A 22,815-nucleotide genomic window follows, 5' to 3' on the forward strand; every position below is an offset into this window, starting at 1 on the left:
AAATTGGGGGTCTGCTTTGTCGAGCACCTTTGTTCCATCCACCAAAAGCAGAATTTCCTGTAGCCAACCATTTTACTTCCGTTTTTCCATTCCTGTTCCGACACGTCGGTCTCTGTCTGCCTCTTGTGCCAAGATGAGGCCACCCTCAGGGTGAGGGAGCAAGGCCTCATATTCTGTCTGGGTACCCTCCAACTTGATTGCATAAACATTGATTTCTCCTTTCAGTAAAAAAAATACCTCCCCTCCCCTCTTCTTCTATTCCCCACTCTAGCCTCTTACCTCTTTTCATCTGCCTATCACCTCCCCTTGGTTCCTTCTTCCCTTTCTCCCATGGTCCACTTTCCTTTCCTATTGGATTCCTTCCTTTCCAGCTGTTATTTTACCTTCCCACAAGGCTTCAACTACCAGCTTCTGACTATACTCCTTCTCCCCACCCCACCCCCAACATTTTTATTCTGGCGTGTTCTTCCCTTCCTTTCCAGTCCTGACGAATTATCACGCCTGAAATGTTGACTGTTTATTCATTTCCATACATGCTGCCTGACAAGCTGATTTCTTCCAGTATTTTGTGTGAAGTACCAGTTGATATGCTTTGCCCGTGTTCTGATAATGAGATTAAAGCCTAGAGCTATATCACTTTGCACCAGTGCTATAACACTTGGGAAAGATAGATCATTTGTGGTTTAACAGACAATTCTTAATGGGACTGTCTGTTTAGTGCAATCAACAGTGTAGATTATTAAATATACTTCCCTGAAATTACTTCACAGTATTATTTGCTTTTTCTCACTCCCTTTCTGGATACTATTTTTTAATTTCCTTGAAAAAGGATAAGAGCTTCCCTGACAACCAGGATTTCCTTCAAAGTCACCCACATCACCCCACTTTCCCTCTTGCCTTCCTCAAATGATGAGGAATTGTGTCAGCAAATGAATTAATCTTCAGAGGTGAGCTGCCTTCACTCTTGTTAGTTTGTCCTCCTGGTTTGAAGAGGGCCAGCAGGGTGCTAAGGACCTGGAGCTGCAGCTGGATGACCTTTGGCCCATAGGGGAGAATGAGGAGTTTATTGAAAGGAGGTACAACGAGGTAGGTCACCACTAAGATGCAGGAGGCAGGTGACGGTCAGGAGAGGAAAAGGGAATAGACAGATGGTGCAGAGTATTCTTCACCGGGGGAAGTGACTGGGTCTCTCCCACTGAGTCTGACTCTGCAGCTCAGATGGGAAGGGGAGAGAAGAGGACTGCAGTAGTGTTGGAGGAGCAGACAGCAGGTTTTGTGGACATGAAAGAGAAACCTGGATGGTATGTTGCTTCCCTGGTGCCAGGGTCAGGGATGTCTTAGATTGGGTATACAGCATTCTAAAGAGGGAGGGTGAACAGTTGGAAGTCATGGTACATATTGGTACCAATGGCATAGGCAGGACAAGGGTTCAGGTCCTGAAGAGAGAATATAGGGAATTGGGTAGAAAGCTGAAAAATAAGCCCTCCAGGGTGTAATCTCTTTATTGCTGTCTTTGCCACGTGCCAAAGTGGGTAAGAATAGGGTGATTTGGAGATGAATGCATGGCTGATTTGGTGCAGAGGGCAGGGTTTCAGATTTCTGGATCACTTGGATCTTTTCTGAGGTAGGTATGACCTGTAAAACAAAAACGGTTACACCTGAACTGGAGGGAAACTAATATCATTTCGAGCAGGCTTGCTGTAGATCTCAGAGATGTCAGGGAAGGTATAAACTTATTTGGCACAGCGAGGGGAAGCAGAGTGATAGGGCCAAGGATGAGGCGGTTGGTATACAGCTGGTTGCAGTGTGTAATGAGACTGTGAGGAAGAACAGGCAGATGATAGAGCAAAAATGCAGTCAGAGGGATGAGTTAAGCGTAACATGGGGCAAAATTAAAAAGGGTGATGAGTATAGATTGATTATGTTATATGAATGCACACAGCACTACTCCGGGGCCAAGATGCAAAACGCAGTACCAACAGCCATACACAGCACAAGGCACATGTAGTATATTAAGTTATCGGTAAAAATACAGTCGCACACAAAAAATATGGTCCAAGACCCTGAGTTCATGAATGTTTCAGAAATCTGCAGTCAAACACGGTACAGCTTGTCTTCTGCCAAGCAAACATTGCGGGCAGCACAAAGTGCAGCTTGGACGCCATACCACACTGCCTCCGGCGTCACGCATCGACTCTGATTCCTCTCTCCTGGGCAGCTGTAAACAGGCAACACTGCAGCTTGAGGCTTAGTCCGCACTCCCACCCAGGGCATGCGGCTCCCACCCCTGCTGTCCATCTGTAAATCAGTGAATCGGACTTGCAGCAATCCACCTTAACAATGTCCAACAGTGTCTTGCGATCACAAGAAGAGCGACTAAGATGATCACTTGTTGTTAGGCTGCACATCTCCCTCGTGCATGGACGCCACTCTGTTACAGGCATCAGCACGATCCACACCAAGTCCAGCTCCTTCATTTTCTCCGCCAACGAGCAACTCGCTGACGGGGTGGACCTGTAGTACTTTAAGTTGTTAATGTCCGGCAGGGTCTTGCGATCATAAAAAATGTTTATAAATGACTCTAATACCTTTGGTTGAACCTTTAGAAGACGATACAATCGAACACGCAGCCAACTTACGGGAGGTGTCTTGGAGTATTAAGTTCAAGTTCAGTTTGTTCTCATTCAACCATACACCTGTACACTGCTAAATGAAACAACACAGTACATGTCAGTCACACATAACTCGTAAAGTACTAGACTGAGGCCTCTGTTTGTCAGAGTCAACCTATCCAGGGACAGATACAGTTTAGCACCAGCAGCATTGCAGGGGTTGCCAGTCAGCATTGAATTCAATGTAGGACTGCTCTAGGGATTCCAGCTCCAGATTTTCCCTCAGTGTTTATTCTGCAAGCCAGCAGATGTTTGAGATCAGAGCTTTCCTTCTCCTAGATGAGCTGCCAACCATGGCTGAGGAGCCCCATCTACCTGAAGTGACTGGTTTTAAGTCCCTTCTCCTGTCGGTAGGAATGATTTTGCCGGGCTTTGGAGCTAAGCTACACATGAAGGCCAGGAACTTGACTTGGTTGTCAGAGGCTATTTGAGGTGCACACCATTGGGAGCATTTAAAAGGTAGTGGGAGCTTATCCCAAGTACAACCCCCAGCTATAACAACCTTAAGGAACCAAAGTAGTAGTACTGTAAATAAATTAACAAATCATGTGCATTTATAACACCCATTAAAAATTAAACAGTGTAAGACTACTGATGCTTCATGCGTGATGAGACCTAGGTAATGACAGAGAGTTCAGTAGTCTTACGGCCTGGCCTGTGTTGCAGTTGGTCAGGACACCCTCAATGGTGCTCCTGTAAAAAATGGTTAGAATGAGGGGAAATGGGGCTCACTCAGCTCTGTATCCTCAGGAAGTGGAGACGCTGCTGTGCGCTCTTGACCAAAGTTGTGGTGCTGAGGGACCAAGTGAGATCGTCTTTTATATGCACTCTCAGAAACCTGGTGGTCCTAACTGTCTCCTTGGAGGAGCTGTGTATGTGCAGTGAGGAGTGGTCAGCCTGGTCCACAGTCACCTCTTTGGTCTTGTCCACATTGAGTCTCAAGTTGTTGTTGGTCGCACATTCTACCAGCTACTCTACCCCATACCTAAGAAAAGGTGTGCTGGCATTTAAGGAGGTCCAGCGAAGGTTCACGAGAATGAATCCAAAAATCCCGAGTAGGATCCTGCTCTGCGTCTGTATCAAGGAGTTTCATAGAATGAGGGGTATCTTGTTGAAACCTATTGAATATTGAAAAGCGTAGAGAGAGTGGACGTGGAGAGAATGTTTCCTTTAGATGGGGTGCAAGATTAGAGAGCACAACCTCAGAATAGAGGGATGTCCCTTTAGAACAGAGGTGAAGAGGAAGATGAAGCGCCGCCTGACTACTGTCTTATAAAGACTCAGCATTATCTCCATGCTTTCATATTCTATTCCCCATGAAATAAATGCTAACATTGCATTTGCCGCCTTTACCACGGTCTCAACCTGTAATTTAACTTTCTGGGAGTCTTGCACGAGGACTTCTAAGTTCCTTTGCACCTGTGATGTTTGAACCTTCTACCCATTTACAAACGTTTGTAGATAATATTCCACACTATTGTTCCTTTTCCTAAAATGCATTATCATACATTTCCCAACACTGTATTCCATCTGCCACTTCTTTGCCCATTCTTCCAATTTGTCTAAGTCCTGCTGCAATTGCATTGCTTCCTCAGCACTACCTACCCCTTCACCTATCTTCATATCATCTACAAACTTTGCCACAGAGCCATCACTTTCATTATCCAAATCATTGATAAACAATGAGAAAAGTAGTGGTTCCCAGTACTGACCCCTGAGGAACACCACTAGTCACCAGCAGCCAACCAGAAAAGGGCCCTTTTATACGCACTTGCTGCCTCCTGCCTGTCAGCCATTCCACTATCCATGCCAATATCTGTCCTACAACACCATAGGATTTTATCTTGTTAAGCAGCCTCATGTGTGGTACCTTATCAAATACCTTCTGAAAATCCAAGTAAATGACATCCACTGCCTCTCCTTTGTCCACCCTGCTTGTTATTTCCTTGAATAACTCTATAACAGATTTGTCATGCAAGATTTCCCTTTACAGGACCCATGCTGACTTTGACATATTTTATCGTTTGTCTCCAAGTACCTGAAAACCTCATCCTTGATAATAGACTCCAACACTTTCCCAACCACTAAGGTTAGGTTTACTGGCCTGTCATTTCCTTTCTTTTGCCTTCCTCCCTTCTTAAAGAGTGATGCAACATTTCCAATCTTCCAGTCTTCTGGAACCATGCCAGAATCAAGTCATTCTAGAAATATCATGACCAATGCATCCGTTATCTCTTCAGCAACCTCTCTCAGGACTCTGGGATGTAGTCCATCTGGTCCAGGTGACTTAACCACTTTAAGGCTTTTGAATTTGCCGAGAATTTTTCCTCTGTAATAGCAATGGCACTCACTTCTGCTCCCTGACACTCACAGACATCTGGCACACTGCTATTGTCTTCCACAGTGAAGACAGATACAAAGTACCAATTAAGCTCATCTACCATTTCTTTGTCCCCCATTACTACCTCACCAGCATCATTTTCCAGTGGTCCAATATCAACTCTCACCTTCCTTTTACTCTTTATATCACTGAAAAACTTGATATCCTGCTTTATATTATGGCTAGTCTGCCCTCATAATTCAATCTTTTCCCTTCTGATAACTTTTTTGGTTGCCTTTTGTTGGATTTTAAAACCTTCCCAATCATCCAACTTCCCACTCACTTTTGCTGCCTTATATGCCCTTTCCTTGGCTTATATTCAGTCCTTAACTTCCTTTGTCAACCATGGTTGCCTACCCCTGCCATTTGTGAACATCTTCCTCTGTGGGACTTATCTATCCTGCACCTTGTGAACTATTCCCAGAAAATTCAGCCATCTCTTGCTCTGCCGTCATCCCCCAGCATCCTCCTCCAATCTACCTGGGCAAGCTCCTCTCTCATGTCACTGTAATTCCCTTTATTGCATTCTGATACTGATACATGTGACTTATGCTTCTCCCTCTCAAATTGCTGTATGAATTCAAACATATTATGATCACTGCCTGCTAAAAGTTCCTTCATGTTAAGCTCCCTTAGAAGATCTGGGTTATTACACAACACCCAATCTCAGATACCCTTTCCCTGAGTAGGCACAAGCACAAGCTGCTCTAAAATGCCACCTCATAGGCATTCAACAAATTACAAATTCCCTCTCTTGTGAGCCGACACCAACCTGATTTTCCCAAATCCCTTGCATATTGAAGTCCCCCATTACAATTGTGTCATCACCCTTGTTGCATGCCTTTTCCAGCTGCCTTTGCAAACTTAACCCCACATCTTGGCTACTATTTGGAGGCCTATATTTGATTCCCATAATGTTTTTTTTTTAATCCTTGCAATTTCTGAACTCCACCCACAAAGATTCAACATTCTCTGACCCTATGTCACCTCTTTCTAAAGGTGTAATTCCACCTCTTACCAACAGAGCCACACCACCATCCATGCCTTTCTGCCCGCCCTTTCGATTCAAAGTATATCCTTTGATGTTAAGCTCCAAACCATCACCTTTGTTCAGCCACGACTTAGTGATGCCCACAGCGTCTTACCGACCAATCTCCAATCACACCACGAGTTTGTCCACCTTATTCCAAATGCTACGCGCAGTTAAATAAAGCACCTTCAGTCCTGCATTCTTCACCCTTTTGAATTTTCCCTCTGTGGTACAATTTAATTCTTTGCTCTGTCTGCATTTGCATCCAATCATTGGCTTGTCCTTCCTTACATTCATGTTACATCCATCATCTACTTGTAAACCTGCTGGCTTATCCTCAGCTCTATCATACTGGTTCCCATCCCCATGCCATATTAGTTTAAACCATTCCCAACAGCTCTAGTAAATCTGCCTGCAAGAATATTGGTCCCCCTCAGATTCAAGTGCAACTTGTCCCTTTTGTACAGGTCCTACCTGTCCCAGAAGAGGTCCCAATTATCCTGAAATATAAATCCCTGCCCCTGCTCCAGTTCTTCGGCCACATACTTATTCACCATCTCATTCTATTTCTATCCTCACTGCCGCGTGGCACAGGCAGGAATCTCAAGATTACTACCCTTGAGGTCCTGCTTTCCAGCTTCCTTCCTAACTCCCTATATTCTTCTTTTCAGGACCTCCTGCCTTTTTCTTTCTATGTCATTGGTACTAATATGTACCACAACTTCTGGTTGCTCACTCTCCCTTTTCAGGATATTGTGGACACATCCAGAAACATCTCGGACCCTGGCACCTGGGAGCCAAACTACCATCTGTGTTTCCTTTTTCCATCCACAGAGTCACCCATCAGTCCCCCTGACTATAGAGTCCCCTATTATTGCTGCCATCCCCTTCAGTTTCCTCCCCTTCTGACCCACAGGGCCAGACTCAGTACCAGAGGCACGGCCACTGTTGCTTCCCCCAGGTAGGTTCCTACCCCCCAACAGTACTCAAAATGGAGTGCTTATTGTTGAGAGGGACAACCACAGGGATGCTCTTCACTATCTGACATTCCCCCTTTCCTCTTCTGACAGTCACCCATTTTGATCTGTCCCCTGTAGCCTTAGGGTGACTACCACCTGTTTATCACTGCTTCACTTTCTCGAACAAGCCAAAGGTCATCGAATGCAGCTCCAGTTCCCTAACACAGTCTCTAAGGAGCTGCATCTTGATGTACCTGGTGCAGATGTGGCCACTGGGGAGGCTGGGCGTCTTCTGGAAATCCCACATCTGACACCCAGAACAGAATACCGGCTCTGTAGACATAAACACTATTCTCTCTAGATTTAAGTAAGAAATACGGAACAACCTCTCCTATTTACTTTGCCTCTGCCCTTCTCGTTGAAGCCCTGTTGAGCCAAAGCTTTTCTACTCTGTCTCAGACTGCTCCGACAACAAGCACTCCCAGGATGACTACTCCGCTAGGCAGCACCTCTCTTTTATAGATACTGGGTTTTCCGTCAAAAATCTTTGTTGGACCCACGCGGGAACACTCCTGTTACATCTGCGCAGTGCACCAATCAACAGCTCCCATTGAAAAACTTGCTGCTTTTTCAAACTGTTTGTCGGGCCTGTGCAGGAACGTTCCTGTTGTGTCTGCGCAGTACTCCCTTTGTTCCTTCAAGTCTAAGAATCTGTGTTTTTAATTTGATGACTCAACATCCAGAGCGTTTTGGTATAGAGAATTCCAACGGTTCTGTCATGTCCAGATTGCCAAGACCCTATCTTTTCCAACTTTCCTCATAAAGAAACCTCATAACATAGTGTAGCAATTATTAGTCATTAGCAAATTTAGTGTACCTGTTGACCAACCATTGTCTGTGTTGTTGCAACACAGGTTGAACCATGTTGTCCAAAATGGTCCAAGCATGTTTACATCGCAGCCAACAAAGCTCTTAAATTTAGCATGTCCCCATTCCCTCGTGCATCATGGATTGGGATGGTAACTTCTCTGCACACGACCACAAGACAATGCAGAGTTGTGGAAACACCTCAGCACATCGTGGAAACCAGCCTCACCTCCATGCATTCTGTCTACATCTCTCACTGCCTCAGTGAAGCAGCCAGTGTAATCAAAGATCCCATCCACTGTAGACACTCTTTTCTCCTCTCTCCCATTAGGCAGAAGGTACAAAAGCCTGAAAGCACATGTCAACATGCTCAAAGATACCTTCTATCCCACTATTATAAGACTATTGAATTATTCCCTTAGTATGCAATGGATTGCTGACCACACAGTCTACCTAGTTGTGACCTATGGACTCTGCACTTTCTCTGTACTGTAACACTTTATTTTCCAGTCTGTTATTGTACTACTTCAACACACCATTGAAAGGATTTGAACTGTGTAGACAGTTTACAATCAAGTTTTCCATTGTGACTTGGTTTATTTAACAATTTATGTCGCAGTACCTGAATAAGACCAGTGTTAGAATACTCCCTGACACTGCAAGCTTTTATTTAGAAAAATGCCCTTGTCAGTTTGAATTTCCTACTCTTTCCTAGTATTCCTAAGAGTGAAAGAGAAAGGTTCTGAGGTAGAAGTTCTAATGTTAAAACTAACAAATTTCAAGGCTGTGCTTGAAATGGAATAGCAAGTCATAGGCATGATCTCTCACAATCAAGATAATCATTGAGAAACAATAAAGTGTGTGATTCTGTTGGAAAAAGCAATAATGGACCAAATGTAGATACTGAAGTCACTGGAATTCCAGGCAGATAAAATGTCGAAACAATGGGAGCAAGATTTTACATTCTATATTTAACCAGCTATGGCAGGTAGACCAAATTACAGAGTAAAGATGTTTTTGATCTCACTTGTCTCAGAGGAATTGTGCAGGAGAATAAAGCCCACTAATGAGACACCGAAGGGTCCATTAGTTGCATCTTGTGCACATTGAAAACTGTCCTAAGAATGAAATCATTGACTGGTGGTCCTTTGCATGTAATCAGAAACAAGGGAGATTCTTGTGGTACTTTCTTAATGGAGCCTATATTATTTGCAAATAGCCACAGTTTCACAGATTTAAATGATTCACTTATCAGCATTTGAATTACATGGAATCCAGGAGTCTAAGCAATACTCACAACACGCTAGAGGAACTCAGCAGGTCGGGCAGCATCCGTGGAAAAGATCTGTCGACGTTTCGGGCCGGAACCCTTCGTCAGGACTGTAGGGGGAAGGGGCAGAGGCCCTATAAAGAAGGTGGGGGGAGGGTGGGAAGGAGAAGGCTGGTAGGTGCCAGGTGAAAAACCAGTAAGGGGAAAGATAAAGGGGTGGGGGAAGGGAGGCAGGGAGGTGATAGGCAGGAAAGGTGAAGAAAGAATAGGGGAAAACACAATGGGTAGTAGAAGGAGGCGGAACCAAGAGGGAGGTGGTAGGCAGCTGGGGGAGGGGGCAGAGTGACATAGGGAGAGGGGAAGGGAGGGGGAGGGAATTACCGGAAGTTGGAGAATCCTATGTTCATACCAAGGGGCTGGAGACTACCTAGACAGTATATGAGGTGTTGCTCCTCCAACCTGAGTTTAGCCTCGTCATAGCAGTAGAGGAGGCCATGTATGGACATATCTGAATGGGAGTGGGAAGCAGAGTTGAAGTGTATGGCTACCGGGAGATCCTGTCTGTTTTGGCAGATGGAGCAGAGGTGCTCGATGAAGTGGTCCCCCAATCTGCGTCGGGTTTCACCGATGTAGAGGAGGCCGCACAGGGAGCACCGGATGCAATAGATGACCCCAACAGACTCACAAGTGAAGTGTTGCCTCACCTGGAAGTACTGTTTGGGGCCCTGAATGGTGGCAAGAGAGGAGGTGTAGGGACAGGTGTAGCACTTACGCTTACAGGGATAAGTGCCAGGTGGGAGATCCATGGGGAGGGACGTGTGGACCAGGGAGTTGCGGAGGGACCGATCCCTGAAGAAGGCGGAGAGGGGTGGAGAGGTAAAGATGTGCTTAGTGGTGGGGTCCTGTTGAAGGTGGCGAAAGTTGCGGAGGATAATGTGCTGGATCCAGAGGCTATGATGCCCTCACCCGCATCTCCTCCATTTCCCGCACTTCGGCTCTCACCCCATCCTCCTGCCACCACAACAGGGACAGAGTTCCCCTTGTCCTCACCTACCACCCCACCAGCCTCCGGATCCAACACATTGAGTTGCCTTTGACTATTCTTGCTGGAATTTAGATGAATGAGCGGGGATATTATAGAAACATAAAATATTAATAAAGAATTAGATCAGATAGAAGCAGGAAAGTTGTTTCCACTGGTAAGTGAGACGAGAACTAGGAGACATGGCCTTAAGATTCAGGGTTATAGATTTAGGACAGAGATGAGGAGAAACTGCTTTTTCCAGAGGGTAGCGAATTTGTGGAATTCTCTGCCCAGAGAAGCAGTAGAAGCTACGTCATTAAATATATTTAAGACACAATTAGATTTTACACAGCAGGGGAACTATGGGTTATCAGGGTAAAAGTTGCTTACAGCCAGATCAGAATCAGAATCAAGTTTAATATCACCGGCATATGTTATTAAGTTTGTTGTCATGCAGCAGCAGTACATTGTAATGCATAATAATAAAAAACTGTAAATTACCAGTTGGTATATATGTATATATTAAAGATTTAAATTAAATATATAGTGCAAAAAGAGAAAGAGAGTTGTGAAATAGTGTTCATGAGTTCAATGTCCATTCAGAGTTCTGGTGGCAGAGGGAAAGAAGCTATTTCTGAATCATCGAGTGTGTCCCTTCAGGCTCCTGTACCTCCTTCCTGATGGTAGAAATAACACGAGGGCATGATCTGGGTGTCGGATGTCCTTAATGCTGGGTGCTGTCGTTTTGAGGCATTGCTCCTTGAAGGTGTCCTGGATACCTCGGAGGCTAATGCCCATGATGGAGCTGACTGAGTTCACAACTTTCTGCAGCTTAATTCAATCCTTTGCAGTGCCCACTTCCTCCCCCAACTAACAGAAGGAGATGTAGCCAGTTAGAACGCTCTCCACAGTACATCTGTAGAAACTTGGGAGTATTTTTAGTGCCATACCAAATCTCCTCAAACTCCAAATGAAATATAGCCGCTGTCATGCCCTCTTTGTAACTGCATCAACATGCTAGGCCCAGGATAGCTCCTCAGAGATGTTGACACTCAGAAACTCAAAACTGCTCACCCTTTCCACTACTCATCCCTCTGAGGACTGGTGTGTGTGCCCTTAGAAACACAGAAAACCTGCAGCACAATTCAGGCCCTTCGGCCCACAAAGTTGTGCAGAACATGTCCCTACCTTAGAAATTACTAGACTTCCCCATAGCCCTCTATTTTTCGAAGCTCCATGTACCTATCCAAAAGTCTCTTAAAAGACCCTATGTATCCATCTCCACCACCCTTACCAGCAGCCCATTCCACACACTCACCACTCTCTGAGTAAAAACCTTACTCCTGACATCTCCTCTGTATCTACTCCCCAGCACCTTAAAACTGTGTCCTCTTGTGGCAACCATTTCAGCCCTGGGAAAAAGCTTTTGACTATCCACACAATCAATGCCTCTCATCATCTTATACACCTTCATCAGGTCACCTCTCATCCTCCATCGCTCCAAGGAGAAAAGGCTGAGTTCTCTCAACCTGTTTTCATAAGGTATGCTCCCCAATCCAGGCAACATCCTTGTAAATCTCCTCTGCACCATTTCTATGGCTTCCACATCCTTCCTATAGTGAGGCAACCAGAAGTGAGCATAGTGGGGTCTGACCAGGGTCCTATATAGCTGCAACATTACCTCTCGGCTCCTAAGTTCAGTTCCACGATTAATGAAGGCCAATACACCATATGCCTTAACCACAGCGTCAACCTGCCATACCAACGGGCAGCGTTCAGAGCAGTCAGTGGAGTGAGAGGTAACAGAGTGTTGGGGCTTTGGCTCAACGGCCTTAGGCAGTAACGAGGCGAGGTAGGTTTACCTGTGTTAATTGCGGAAAGGAAGTAGTATGTGTGTGAGGCCAGTTTTCTGTGCTCGGTGTCAGATGTGGGAGGTCCTGGAGTCTCCCAGCCTCCCGGACAGCCATATCTGCACCCGGTGTGTTGAGCTACAGCTCCTAAGGAACCGCGTTAGGGGACTGGAGATGCAGCTCGATGACCTTCTTCTGGTCAGGGAGAGTGAGGAGGTGGTAGAAAGGAGTTACAGGCAGGTGATCACACTGGGGCCACTGGAGACAGACAAATGGGTAACAGTCAGGAGAGGGAAGGGGAAGAGTCAGGTACTGGAGAGTACCTGTGGCTGTACCCCTTGACAATAAGTACTCCTGTTTGAGTACTGTTGGGAGGACGGCCTACCTGGGGGAAGCAACAGTGGCCGTGCCTCTGGCTGCGATTCTGGCCCAGTGGTTCAGAAGGGTAGGGAAGGAAGAGGAAAGCAGTAGTGATAGGGGACTCTACAGTTAGGGGGTCAGACTGCGACTCTGTGGACGCAGGAAAGAAACTCGGATGGTAGTTTGCCCTTGTCTCCTCATTTCTTCGGTTTTACTGATGTGAAGTGCTAGGTTGTTGCTGTGACACCACTCAGCTGGCTGATCATTCTTGCTCCTGAATGCCTTTTCGTCACCACTGGAAGTTCTGCCAGCAATTGTTCTATCGTCAGCAAATTTATAAATGGCATTTGAACTGTGCCTAGCCACACAGTAATGGGTGTAGAGAGAGTAGAGCAGTGGGCTAAACACACATCCTTGAGGTGCACCAGTGCTGATTATCAGTAAGGTGGAGATGTTATTTCCAGTCTGCTTAGACTGTGGTCTTCTGGTGAGGAAGTTGAGGATCCAGTTTCAGAGGGAGCTACAGAAGCCTAAGTTTTGGAGCTTTTTGACAGAACTGTAGGAATCATTATGTTAAACGCTGAGCTGTAGTCAATAAACAGCAGCCTGACATATGTATTAGTATTGTCCAGGTGATCCAAGGCCACATGAAGAGCCAATGAGATATTAATAAAACAATGCAATATGAAGTTAGGAAATTATACTCAATCTTCAGTAGCTACTCAGTTGGAGTATTTGCTTCAGTTCTTATCAAAATAAAGGACAATGTAAGGGTTCAGAGGGTGTATAAAGAGCATTCACCAGGACAGTACTGGGGACGAGGGACTTCATGTATGCAGAGATGCTGATAAAAATGGGTTTGGTTTTCTTGGAGCAGAGATAGTTAAGAGGTACTTTCGTAGAGTGGTTCAACATCATCGTTTTAATAAAATAAATGAAAATAATATATTTTCAATGGAAAGGGGCTAGTAACCAGAAAACAGAGTTTTAAGATGCCATTTATACAGCAGGGGTTTTTGATTTCATATGCATTTTCTGAAAATAACATATAATGGATATATATTCAAAAGAGAAAGATATTGCAGAAGCTTTGCCAAGGAGAAGGTGAGTGTGACTAAATAGGTAGCCTTAAAAAGGACCAGCACTGGTTCAGTCTGCTGACTGCTTTCTCATGCATGATTGTTCTTTGCTTCTGTAACACTTCTCATTGCTGCATGTAAGTGACTCATGGAAGTATTTGAAGAGCTGCATCATCCATGTTTTGACAAAATGTTAAAGAGATTGCATTCTATCAGAATATTGAATTCCTTCCATTAAATAATTAATTTCTGTTGCAGAAGTTGAGTGTGAATGATTTGCTTCATCAGAGAATTCGTGAGAATACACATGGGAAATCACATCACCTGGCTGCCTGCCTACCACACTCAGGGGCTTTGCCTGCCAATGGACAAGAGCCAAATAAGCGCACTTTACGACCGGGTCAAGCTGTTGTAACACAAAGTGGCACAAAGTTAAGACCCCGCCAGGGAACACATTGTCCTGGTCAAACAGAAGCAACAACTAATAGAATGTACTTTGGAGCTGATACAAAGCTTCATTCAAAACTAATGCAAGAGCTGACCACCGTCTTTGTAAAAAATAATCCTCCATTAAAAAATGAATAAGTGCGTCATCTTTTAATATATGGATGGAAAGACCTTTTAATATGAAGACTTCATATGGATATTAAATGGAGAATTACCAATTTAAGACCTTCATAATGAGGTGACTCTTTTTATTAGGCTTCTTACATTATTAAAAGAGCTTGGACCAAACTCCAACTGTGTCACATTAAAAGCTACACTGAATCGGTAGGAGTACTCAAAATACAATTCTGGGGGTGCACTTGAGATCTTTTAAATGCACCACTCTCAAATGTTGCTTTAATTGCATTAATATCAATTGATACTTTCTGTGTTTACTAAAAAGGTACTAAGCACTCCATTATTGCTATTTCTGAAGCTAACATTCAGTACATAAAAGCACAGTAAATAAGGTTATTTGGGCACAATCTGTGAACAAAGATTAGTTTACTTGGTGTATATCATGTTGGTAACGGACTGTGATGTTTCTTGTCAATCATTTGTGCAAGAGGGTTCACCACATCGCATTTACTTTGTTGTTCTATGTCATGTTCTGGTTCAATATATCTATTGTAGCATTAGCACTGCATTTTCACTGTATATATCTTAAATAAAACAAGTGATAATTCATCGCGGAGTGATTTCCTCCCAAAAAAAATGCTGATGATGTGTCATTTTATCTCAGGCTGAAATTTGGATAACTTTACGGCATTGGAAATGAAACAATTATCATTTATGACCTAGAAATACTCAAATGAAAATACCTGTGATACATTTATTGATTTTGAACTGCCGATATCTATGATGTGTTCAAAGCAGTATAGTTCATTGAAGTGGAAAGGTATTGGATACAGTGAATGATTAAATTACTGGATTTCGCAGGCCAAAATGACCTGAATTTGCTCTACATTTCTCCAGTTCATCACGTTCATTGTTTGATTAGAAACTCCTTTTGTTTTTTTCAAGTGCCATTAAGCGCACAGCACCAGATTGTTCTGATCTTTGATATTGATCATCCAGTGTTTGCCATTTTTCTGCATATTTTATTTATCATGCTGTCTCCTTTAGCACCTAAAATGGCAAACTGAAATCATGCTTGGACGGCCACTTGGGTCTTTTAATTTTGTGTGAATCCTGTGAAAAGTGTGTTTTTTGTTCTGATAACAATTAAGTTTTGTTTGATAAACTATTAAAGTAAATTCATGCACATTTTTGCTGCAGTCTGATAATTTCCTAGGCTTGATGAAATAAGCAAACATAAGTGTAAAATTCTTGTGTCCTGCTGGTCAATATAGCACACGTATGTAGGTTTTTGTAATTTTTAACAATGGATGGATTACTTATGGAAGCATTATTTATATGCTTCACTAATAGCAATTCAAAAAAGCATCATAAAGAATTTGAATCAGTTTGATTATCTCTATAACCTCTGAAGCATAAGCAGCCCCTGCAGATGATCAGCAGGTTGGTACAGGTACAAACTACGAATGTTGTCCCAGAGACCCAGCATCAGAGGGTTGGTACATACAGGACCTACCTTACCCAGAACCTATTCAGTATATATCTCGTAATTTATAACATTCTTATGTATTGCAAAGTACTGCAGCTGCAAAGCAACCTATTTCACGACATATGCCAGTGATATTAAACTTGATTTTAATGGTGCAACAGATGAAAGCTACCAAGACAGACTGCAAGATCTTTGATAACAAAGTTGTTTGGTGCTGCCATTCATGACAAGTAGACACAACAAGGGATGCAGAGCTGGTAAGTGATTGGTTCAGGCTTGCCTTGTGACTTCTCCACATATTAAAGAGTAATGGTGTTGGGCTGGAAACAGTGAGAAGATATTAAAGGCGAATAGCAAATACAAGGAAGGAAGAGGCATTGTTCGTCTCTGGGATCCATGGTGAAAGGATTGGTTAAAGCATATATAACATCATCAAACATCGAAGCACGGTTGCATTTGCTGCATGATACCAGAGAGTGTGAGTTCACAAGAACAGGCTGAGATTCTTACACCATAATGTAATCCAGTCATCCTGTTATGGTTGTTAAGAGATTCTTAATGTAATTTTCCACCTGTGTTGATTTCAGTAAATGGCACATACTAGTTTAAGATCTCTCTCAACTTGCTGCCATTCCCTTAAATTTAAAACAGAACTATTTATCTTTCTTCCATCTTTTTCCCGTCCAAAGCCATTACATTACTATTGTGATAATTTTAATCAGATTCAACAATAGTGATCAAGTTCAGTTGAGCATCAGGGTGGCGTAAGAGTTAGCACTACTGCCACAGAGACTGACCTTGTCTAGTGGAATTTGCATGTATTACCCATAACTATGTGTATTTTTTTTTGCAAAATGCTCTCTCGTGTAGATACACTGGTTGTTATTTGGTTACTGTAAACTGCCCCAATGTAGGTAAGTAGCAAATAAAATAAAAGGGCATCAATGAAATTGTGTTTGAGAAACCAATAAAAGACAGAGCTGCCTAGTAACTATGGAGAGAGGGAAATGACTGTTGGGATTGCTCCACGAGGGAGTAGGCATGACCAAATAGGCTAAATGATCTCCTCGTGTCTCATTGTAAGGTCATAGTAAGATTGTTCTTCAGTTCTTGAACATTTTTATTTTTGTTCTGTGCTTAAGCTTAGTTCTTAAACACCTTCTCAGTCTTTGAACTACTCTTTATGTGTCCAAGGATTCAGTGGAAAAAAAACTTTCCATGTATTGAGTATATGCTCCATGTTGCAGAGTATACACATGACATACATGCAAATTTCTGAAATAGGGTGAGTAGATTTCCAAACACCTTAATTTTCACACTGAAATACATTTGCATTCCAGAGGTACTACAATTTGTTTTGTGAATAAACTAAGGTCTCTACAGATTTTGAGAAATCATTACTTGTATGGTAACACCACAGTCAGTAAGCACATCTATATTTATGGAGTCTAATTGCTTTATATATATTATCTCAAAGCCTTTAATGAGCAGCAAGCTACAGGATGTTTTTATGTGAACAGCAGCCATTACATGCTCTGCGTAATGTTTCCATCAGCAATGAAGTGAATGACTAGTTTAATCTTTAAGATTGTTGTTATTAGTAGTTCATCAATCAAGGAACTCACTGCTCATCTCCAAATAATGGCATTTTTTTATTGTTCACTAAATTATTAAGGCAGAAGGGATCTGGAACTAATACTTAACTCTTTCAAAATTTCCATGCTTTTTCAAAGTGCAATTTTTCTACAGGTTGCCATCCTATTCTGGTGTTGCTGTATGCTATATAAAGGAAGTGCTATACTGATAGTAACACTGCCTTTGGGAGCTTTTTTCTGCCAAATGGAAAACAATTTCTGATGTTACAGTAGTGGCTGCACGTAAAAAATATTGCACTAATTGGAAAGACATAGGACTGTTAACTGTTAAAAAATGAAAATTGTTAGTTGTGAAAAAATACCTCACAAATTCAAATCTTTCTCTTTTATTTGTGCAGATTCCAAATAGAAATAATCTTATGTGGAATATTTAATAGAAATATGGTTTCCATTTCAGATTCTATGTTTAATGCTTTGACTCTGAAAGTTCCCAGATTTTTCTAAAACCAAAATAAAAGTGAAACAATGACTTAGGATTTATAGCGGGGTTAACGTATGAGATAGAATTTGCTGATAAAGAATGCAATATTGGAAATTAAGGTAGAAAATGTTGGAAATAGCAGGTTAAGCAATATCAATGGAGAAAGAAATAGTTATATTTTCAAATCAATGATCATTTATCAGGCAAAACTTTATCTATTTTGCTCTCCACAGATGCTTTGGAGCTGCACATAATCAAATACCCTATAAGTTATCAGCAATATCCTGATTTTGTTTACAGCTATTCAATTCGCTTCAGTCTAGATCTCAGACATGGTTACAGCATTTGGTACTAGTCTTCCTTGGTAGCAGTAATTCCATTATACCATTATTTTTCAAAATATTCTACATGACAAAGCTTGTCAATTGTTTAAGGAGATGTTATATCAGGTGCTTTTCAAAAGAAATAGCTGGTTAAATAGTCATAGTGGATTTCATAAATTTTTAAATTACTTATGAATCAGGGACAAACAAAGAAAAACCCTCCTGGTTCAAAGGAAATTCTTGATCATCAAGTACAATTACTAAAGAGGAGGGATTTTTTATTGCCTTTGTTTTCTTTCCTCTACCTACAATTCACAAATATTTAATTAAACTTTATTTTATTATCTAATTATAAGTTAATCCACCTGGGACTTGATTGTGGAGGGAACTGAAAAACCATTAATAAAATGTTAGCTTAATATGGATTGTAAATGCCCTTCTGGTCCGTGATCAGTTGAAGGGTAAACTATTGTACTACACTTTTAAGGACATTAGTGTATTTTGATTCATCACTATGTATATGATCACATTTTGCTCACTGTGACTTTGAATCCATCAGTTGATGATATTTCTTCTCATCAGGAAACTAGGTCCTTGTACCATGATCTTCAAGTCCTTCCAGGGTGATCAACAATGCAGGTGTCAGCTACGTGTGGATTGTTTCTCTGTTTTCTTCTCGTGCTCCATTCTCATGCAGAGCGGGAGGAAAAGTTCCAGAAGTTGAAAATGGTGGCATAAATGATTAATGGAGAACATTTATTGATGGGATAGAGTGTGCCATCATTTAAAGAATACGTGTTGGTAATGACTGGTCAGATTGGGACATAAAAGTCCTTGGATGCAGAGAGCTCAGTGTATCACATATTATTTACTTCATAATGTGAAAAGGTGTGTTGGAGTGGACTTAATCAGGTAGAGTGAGATATTAGTCATTTTTCCAGGATTTATCTTGTTTAAAAAAAAGAACACTGGATACTGCAGCTTGACACTGTGCTGCTATTGAAAATTTCTGTGTCAAGATCCTGCTATGCTGGGTAGCCCAGTAATACAGTTACAGGGCTACTGGCATTCAGTTCCAGGGGTCAAGGTTCAGTCCTGATCTCAGGAGATGGATTCTGTGGACCGAAGGGCCTGTTTCTCTGCAATATCTGATACTTTTTGAGGCCATGGCAGCCTTCTTTCCTTCGCTGCCATTAAACAGTAGTTCCTATTTCTGCCAGTCATTATCTCTGCTGAAATGCCACCTTTCAGCATGTTCTATCATTGCCTCCTTGCATATCCAGCAGCCAAGAAATTTCATCTTTCCCTATATTTAGAGTTGGATTTTGGAGATGGAACAGATTCAGCAAAAATCGTGACTATTCAGCCATTGTGGTCCAGTCCCTATACACTTCTATTCCCCCATCAAGAAAGCCTTAAAGCTCTCCACTTCTTTCATTGCAACAGACCCGACCAGTTCCCCTCCACTACCACCTACCTCCCCCTTCCTTCCTCCGGACTATCTAAATGAGATTACCATGGGGAACCTTGTCAATTGCCTTACCAAAATTCATATACACGATATCCATCGATCTACCTTCAGAGATTTGTTTTGTCACTTCCTTAAAGAATTCAATCAGGCTCGTGTGGTATGACCTACCCCTCACAAATCCATGCCTGCTGTCCCTAATGAGACTGTGTGTAATGTTGAGTCAGGTTTGTGGGTCTGGCAAGTGAGAAGGAAAGCACTCTCTGCCAATGGGTATACTGTATTAATAATTCATTTACAAGCAGTAAAACTTCAACCAATCTGTCATGTTCCCCAAGTAACAGACACTACATATCTGAATATTCAACAAACATACTTGGTTAAAAGTGCGTGCACAGCATACCTTCCTAGTCATAATGTGCATTCTTGCCTTAAACAAAGGAAGAAGAGAGCAAGCCCCTTCCATGTGCTATTTTATATACCCAGGATATTTGAAACTGGACAACAGGTAGCTAACCAATGGGAAAAGTACTGCAGTTTCTAAACTGGAAGCAACTTCTGACAATCAGAATAAGGCACACTACCCCCCACAGGACACCGTGCTTCACCAAATACTTTCAAATCCTGTCTCTAAGAATCTAAGCAATAACTTGTCCACCACTGAAATAAGAGTCACTGGTGTATAATTCCCTGGGTCATCCCTAATCCCTTTATTGAATAAAGGAATAACATTTGCCATCCTCAAATCTTCTGGTACTACTCCTGCAGCCAAGGAGGATGCAAAGATCATCACCAGTATTCTCTTTCATCACTTCCCATAGTAACCTGTGGTATATACTGTCCAGCCCAAGGATTTATCCTAATGTTTTTCAAAGGTTTCAGCACATTCTCTTTCTTAATGTTGACATATTCTGGCATTTTAGCCTTTCTACGCTGTCCTCAGATTTGTCAAGGTCCCTCTCACTTATGAGCACAGAAGCAAAATATTTATGAAGGACCTCTCCTACCTCTTCACTCCCTGATCGGTCCCACCATCACTCTAGTCATCCTCCTATTCTTCATATACATAAAGAATGTCCTGGAATTTTCCTTTATTCTACTGGCTAAGGCCCTCTCTTTCTGGCTCTCCTAAGATCATTCTTAAACTCTTTCTTGGCTACCTTTCAACTTTCTGATCCTTGCTTCCTAAACCTTAAGTATGCTTCTTTACTCTTCCTGGTTATATGTTCCACATCTCTTGTTAACCATAGTTCTCTCACCCTACCATCCTTTCCTGCCTCAATGGAACAAACCTATCCAGAACTCCATGCAAGTGATCCCTAAATAATCTCACTTTCCCATTGTGCATTTTCATGAGTACATATGTCCTAATTTACCATCCCATACTTCTACCTAATAGCATCATAATTCACTCACCCCACCTCCCAATTAAATACTTTCCCATATTGTCTGGACCTATCCCTGTCCAAGATCAGTGAGTTGAGTCACTGCCTCTAAAATACTAGCCCACCAAGAGATCTGTCACCTCTGGAGTTTTTGAGTTTTATTCTTTTACAACATTACATCACAGTGGGTTTAATTTGACTATTTTTGACACTGATCAACAGAAAAAGACTCTCGTGTCAAAGTGAAAACAGATCTCTACAAAGTGATCTAAATTAATTACAAAATAAAACACAAGATACTTGATTTTATGAGTATTCACTCCCTTCAAGTCCATATTTGCTACATGTGCCTTTGGCAGCAATTACAGCTTTGAATCTGTGTCAATAGGTCGCTATCAGCTTCACACAATTATACACTGCAATTTTTCTGCATTTTTCTTTACAAAACTGCTCAAGCTTTGTCAGATTGCATGAAGATCATGAGTGAACAGCCCTTTTCAAGGCCAACCACAAAGTCTCAACTGGATTGAGGTCTGGGCTCTGAATTGGCCACTTCATAACATTAACTTTGTTATTTTTAAGCTATTCCTGTATAGCTTTGGCTTTATGCTTGGAGTCATTGTCTTGCTAGAAAACAAATCTTCTGGTAAGTTGCAGTTCTCTTGCAAACTTCATCAGGTTTTCCTCCAGGATTTCCCTGTATTTTGCTGCATTCATTTTACCCTCTACCTTCACAAACCTTCCAGGGTCTGCTGGAGTGAAGCATCCCCACAGCATGATACAACAGTAGGAATGGTGGGTTTTTGAATAAGTGTAATGTTTGACTTATGCCAAACATAGAGTTTAGTCTGATGCTGAAAAGTGCAAATTTAGTTTCATTAGTCCATAAACCTTCTTCCAGCTGATTTCAGAATCTCCCATCTGCCTTCCGGCAAACTTTAGCCGAGATTTCATGTGAGTTTTTTTCAATGGTGGCTTTCTCTTTGCTACTCTCCCTTAAAGCTGTGACTGGTGAAGCACCCAGGGAACAGTTGTTGTATGCACAGTCTCTCCCATCTCAGCCACTGAAGCTTCTAACTCCTCCACAGCTTTCATAGGTCTCTTGGTGACCTCCCTCACTAGTCCCCTTCTTATACAGTCACTTAGTTTTTGAGGGCAGCTGCCTGTAGGCAGATTTACAACTGTGTAATTATCTTTCCATTTATTGATGATTGGCTTAACATTACTCCAATGGATATTCAGTGACTTTGAAATTTTCTTGTATCCATCTCTTGAATGGTGTTTTCAATAACCTTTTTGGTGGAGTTTCTTGGAATATTCTTTTGTCTTTATGGTGACGTCTTTGCTAGGATACTGACTCACCAGCAGTTGGACCTTCCAGGTACAGGTGTATTTTACTACAATCAATTGAAACACCTTGACTGCAGACAGGTCTCCAAAAACAGATCTCCATTTAACTAATTATGTTACCTCCACAACCAATTGGCTGCTCCAGTGATGATTTGGTGTGTCATATAATAAATCTGGTTATAAATAATAAAACATGAAAACTTCCAAGGGGGCTGAATACTTTTTATAGGCACTGTATATCAAGAGAGATGTTTTAAAATTCATGATATCATGGGAACTCTTCATAGAAAAACACGTTTGGAAAAATTATTGAGAGGAAACCACAGTATTGTAGCTTTGATGTTGCTTAACTATGTCAAGTAAATATCAGTGTAATAGAATCGCCTTTAATTTTGACAGTGACTTTGTATCTTCCAGTCAGTTTAGAGTGCTGCTTTTTAGTCATTATCAGGATCTGGCCTAAAGCTGCGTCTAGATACACTGCAGCTTCTGAACTCTAAATGCCAATCATTTGGAAGTGGAAGTGGTTTTGTGCTGATGTCAATAAATCATGATGCATTCATTCCTTGGTACTCCCATAAATTTCTAGAAAATTGGCATCCATCAGACTAAAACTCTGGGCTAGATCTTGCTGAAGTCACTACCTGTGATTCTCACACACACTTATCT

The 22,815-nt window shown here is 42.0% G+C and overlaps 1 protein-coding gene across 6 annotated transcripts in view; it reads left to right on the forward strand.

Annotated features, from left to right (window-relative positions):
- The window catches only part of arap2 (ArfGAP with RhoGAP domain, ankyrin repeat and PH domain 2), a 389,695-nt gene extending 374,461 nt beyond the window's left edge, over positions 1-15,234 (forward strand). For all 6 annotated transcript variants that reach the window (XM_072252909.1, XM_072252908.1, XM_072252910.1 and 3 more), the window contains one exon: positions 13,750-15,234. In XM_072252909.1, coding sequence (XP_072109010.1) covers positions 13,750-14,076 — 327 coding nt within the window. In that variant the 3' untranslated portion in view covers positions 14,077-15,234. The remainder of the gene's footprint in view (positions 1-13,749) is intronic.
- The last annotated feature ends 7,581 nt before the right edge of the window (positions 15,235-22,815 follow it).

The sequence above is a fragment of the Mobula birostris genome, chromosome 3 (genome assembly GCF_030028105.1).
Source record: "Mobula birostris isolate sMobBir1 chromosome 3, sMobBir1.hap1, whole genome shotgun sequence".
NCBI lineage: Eukaryota > Metazoa > Chordata > Chondrichthyes > Myliobatiformes > Myliobatidae > Mobula > Mobula birostris.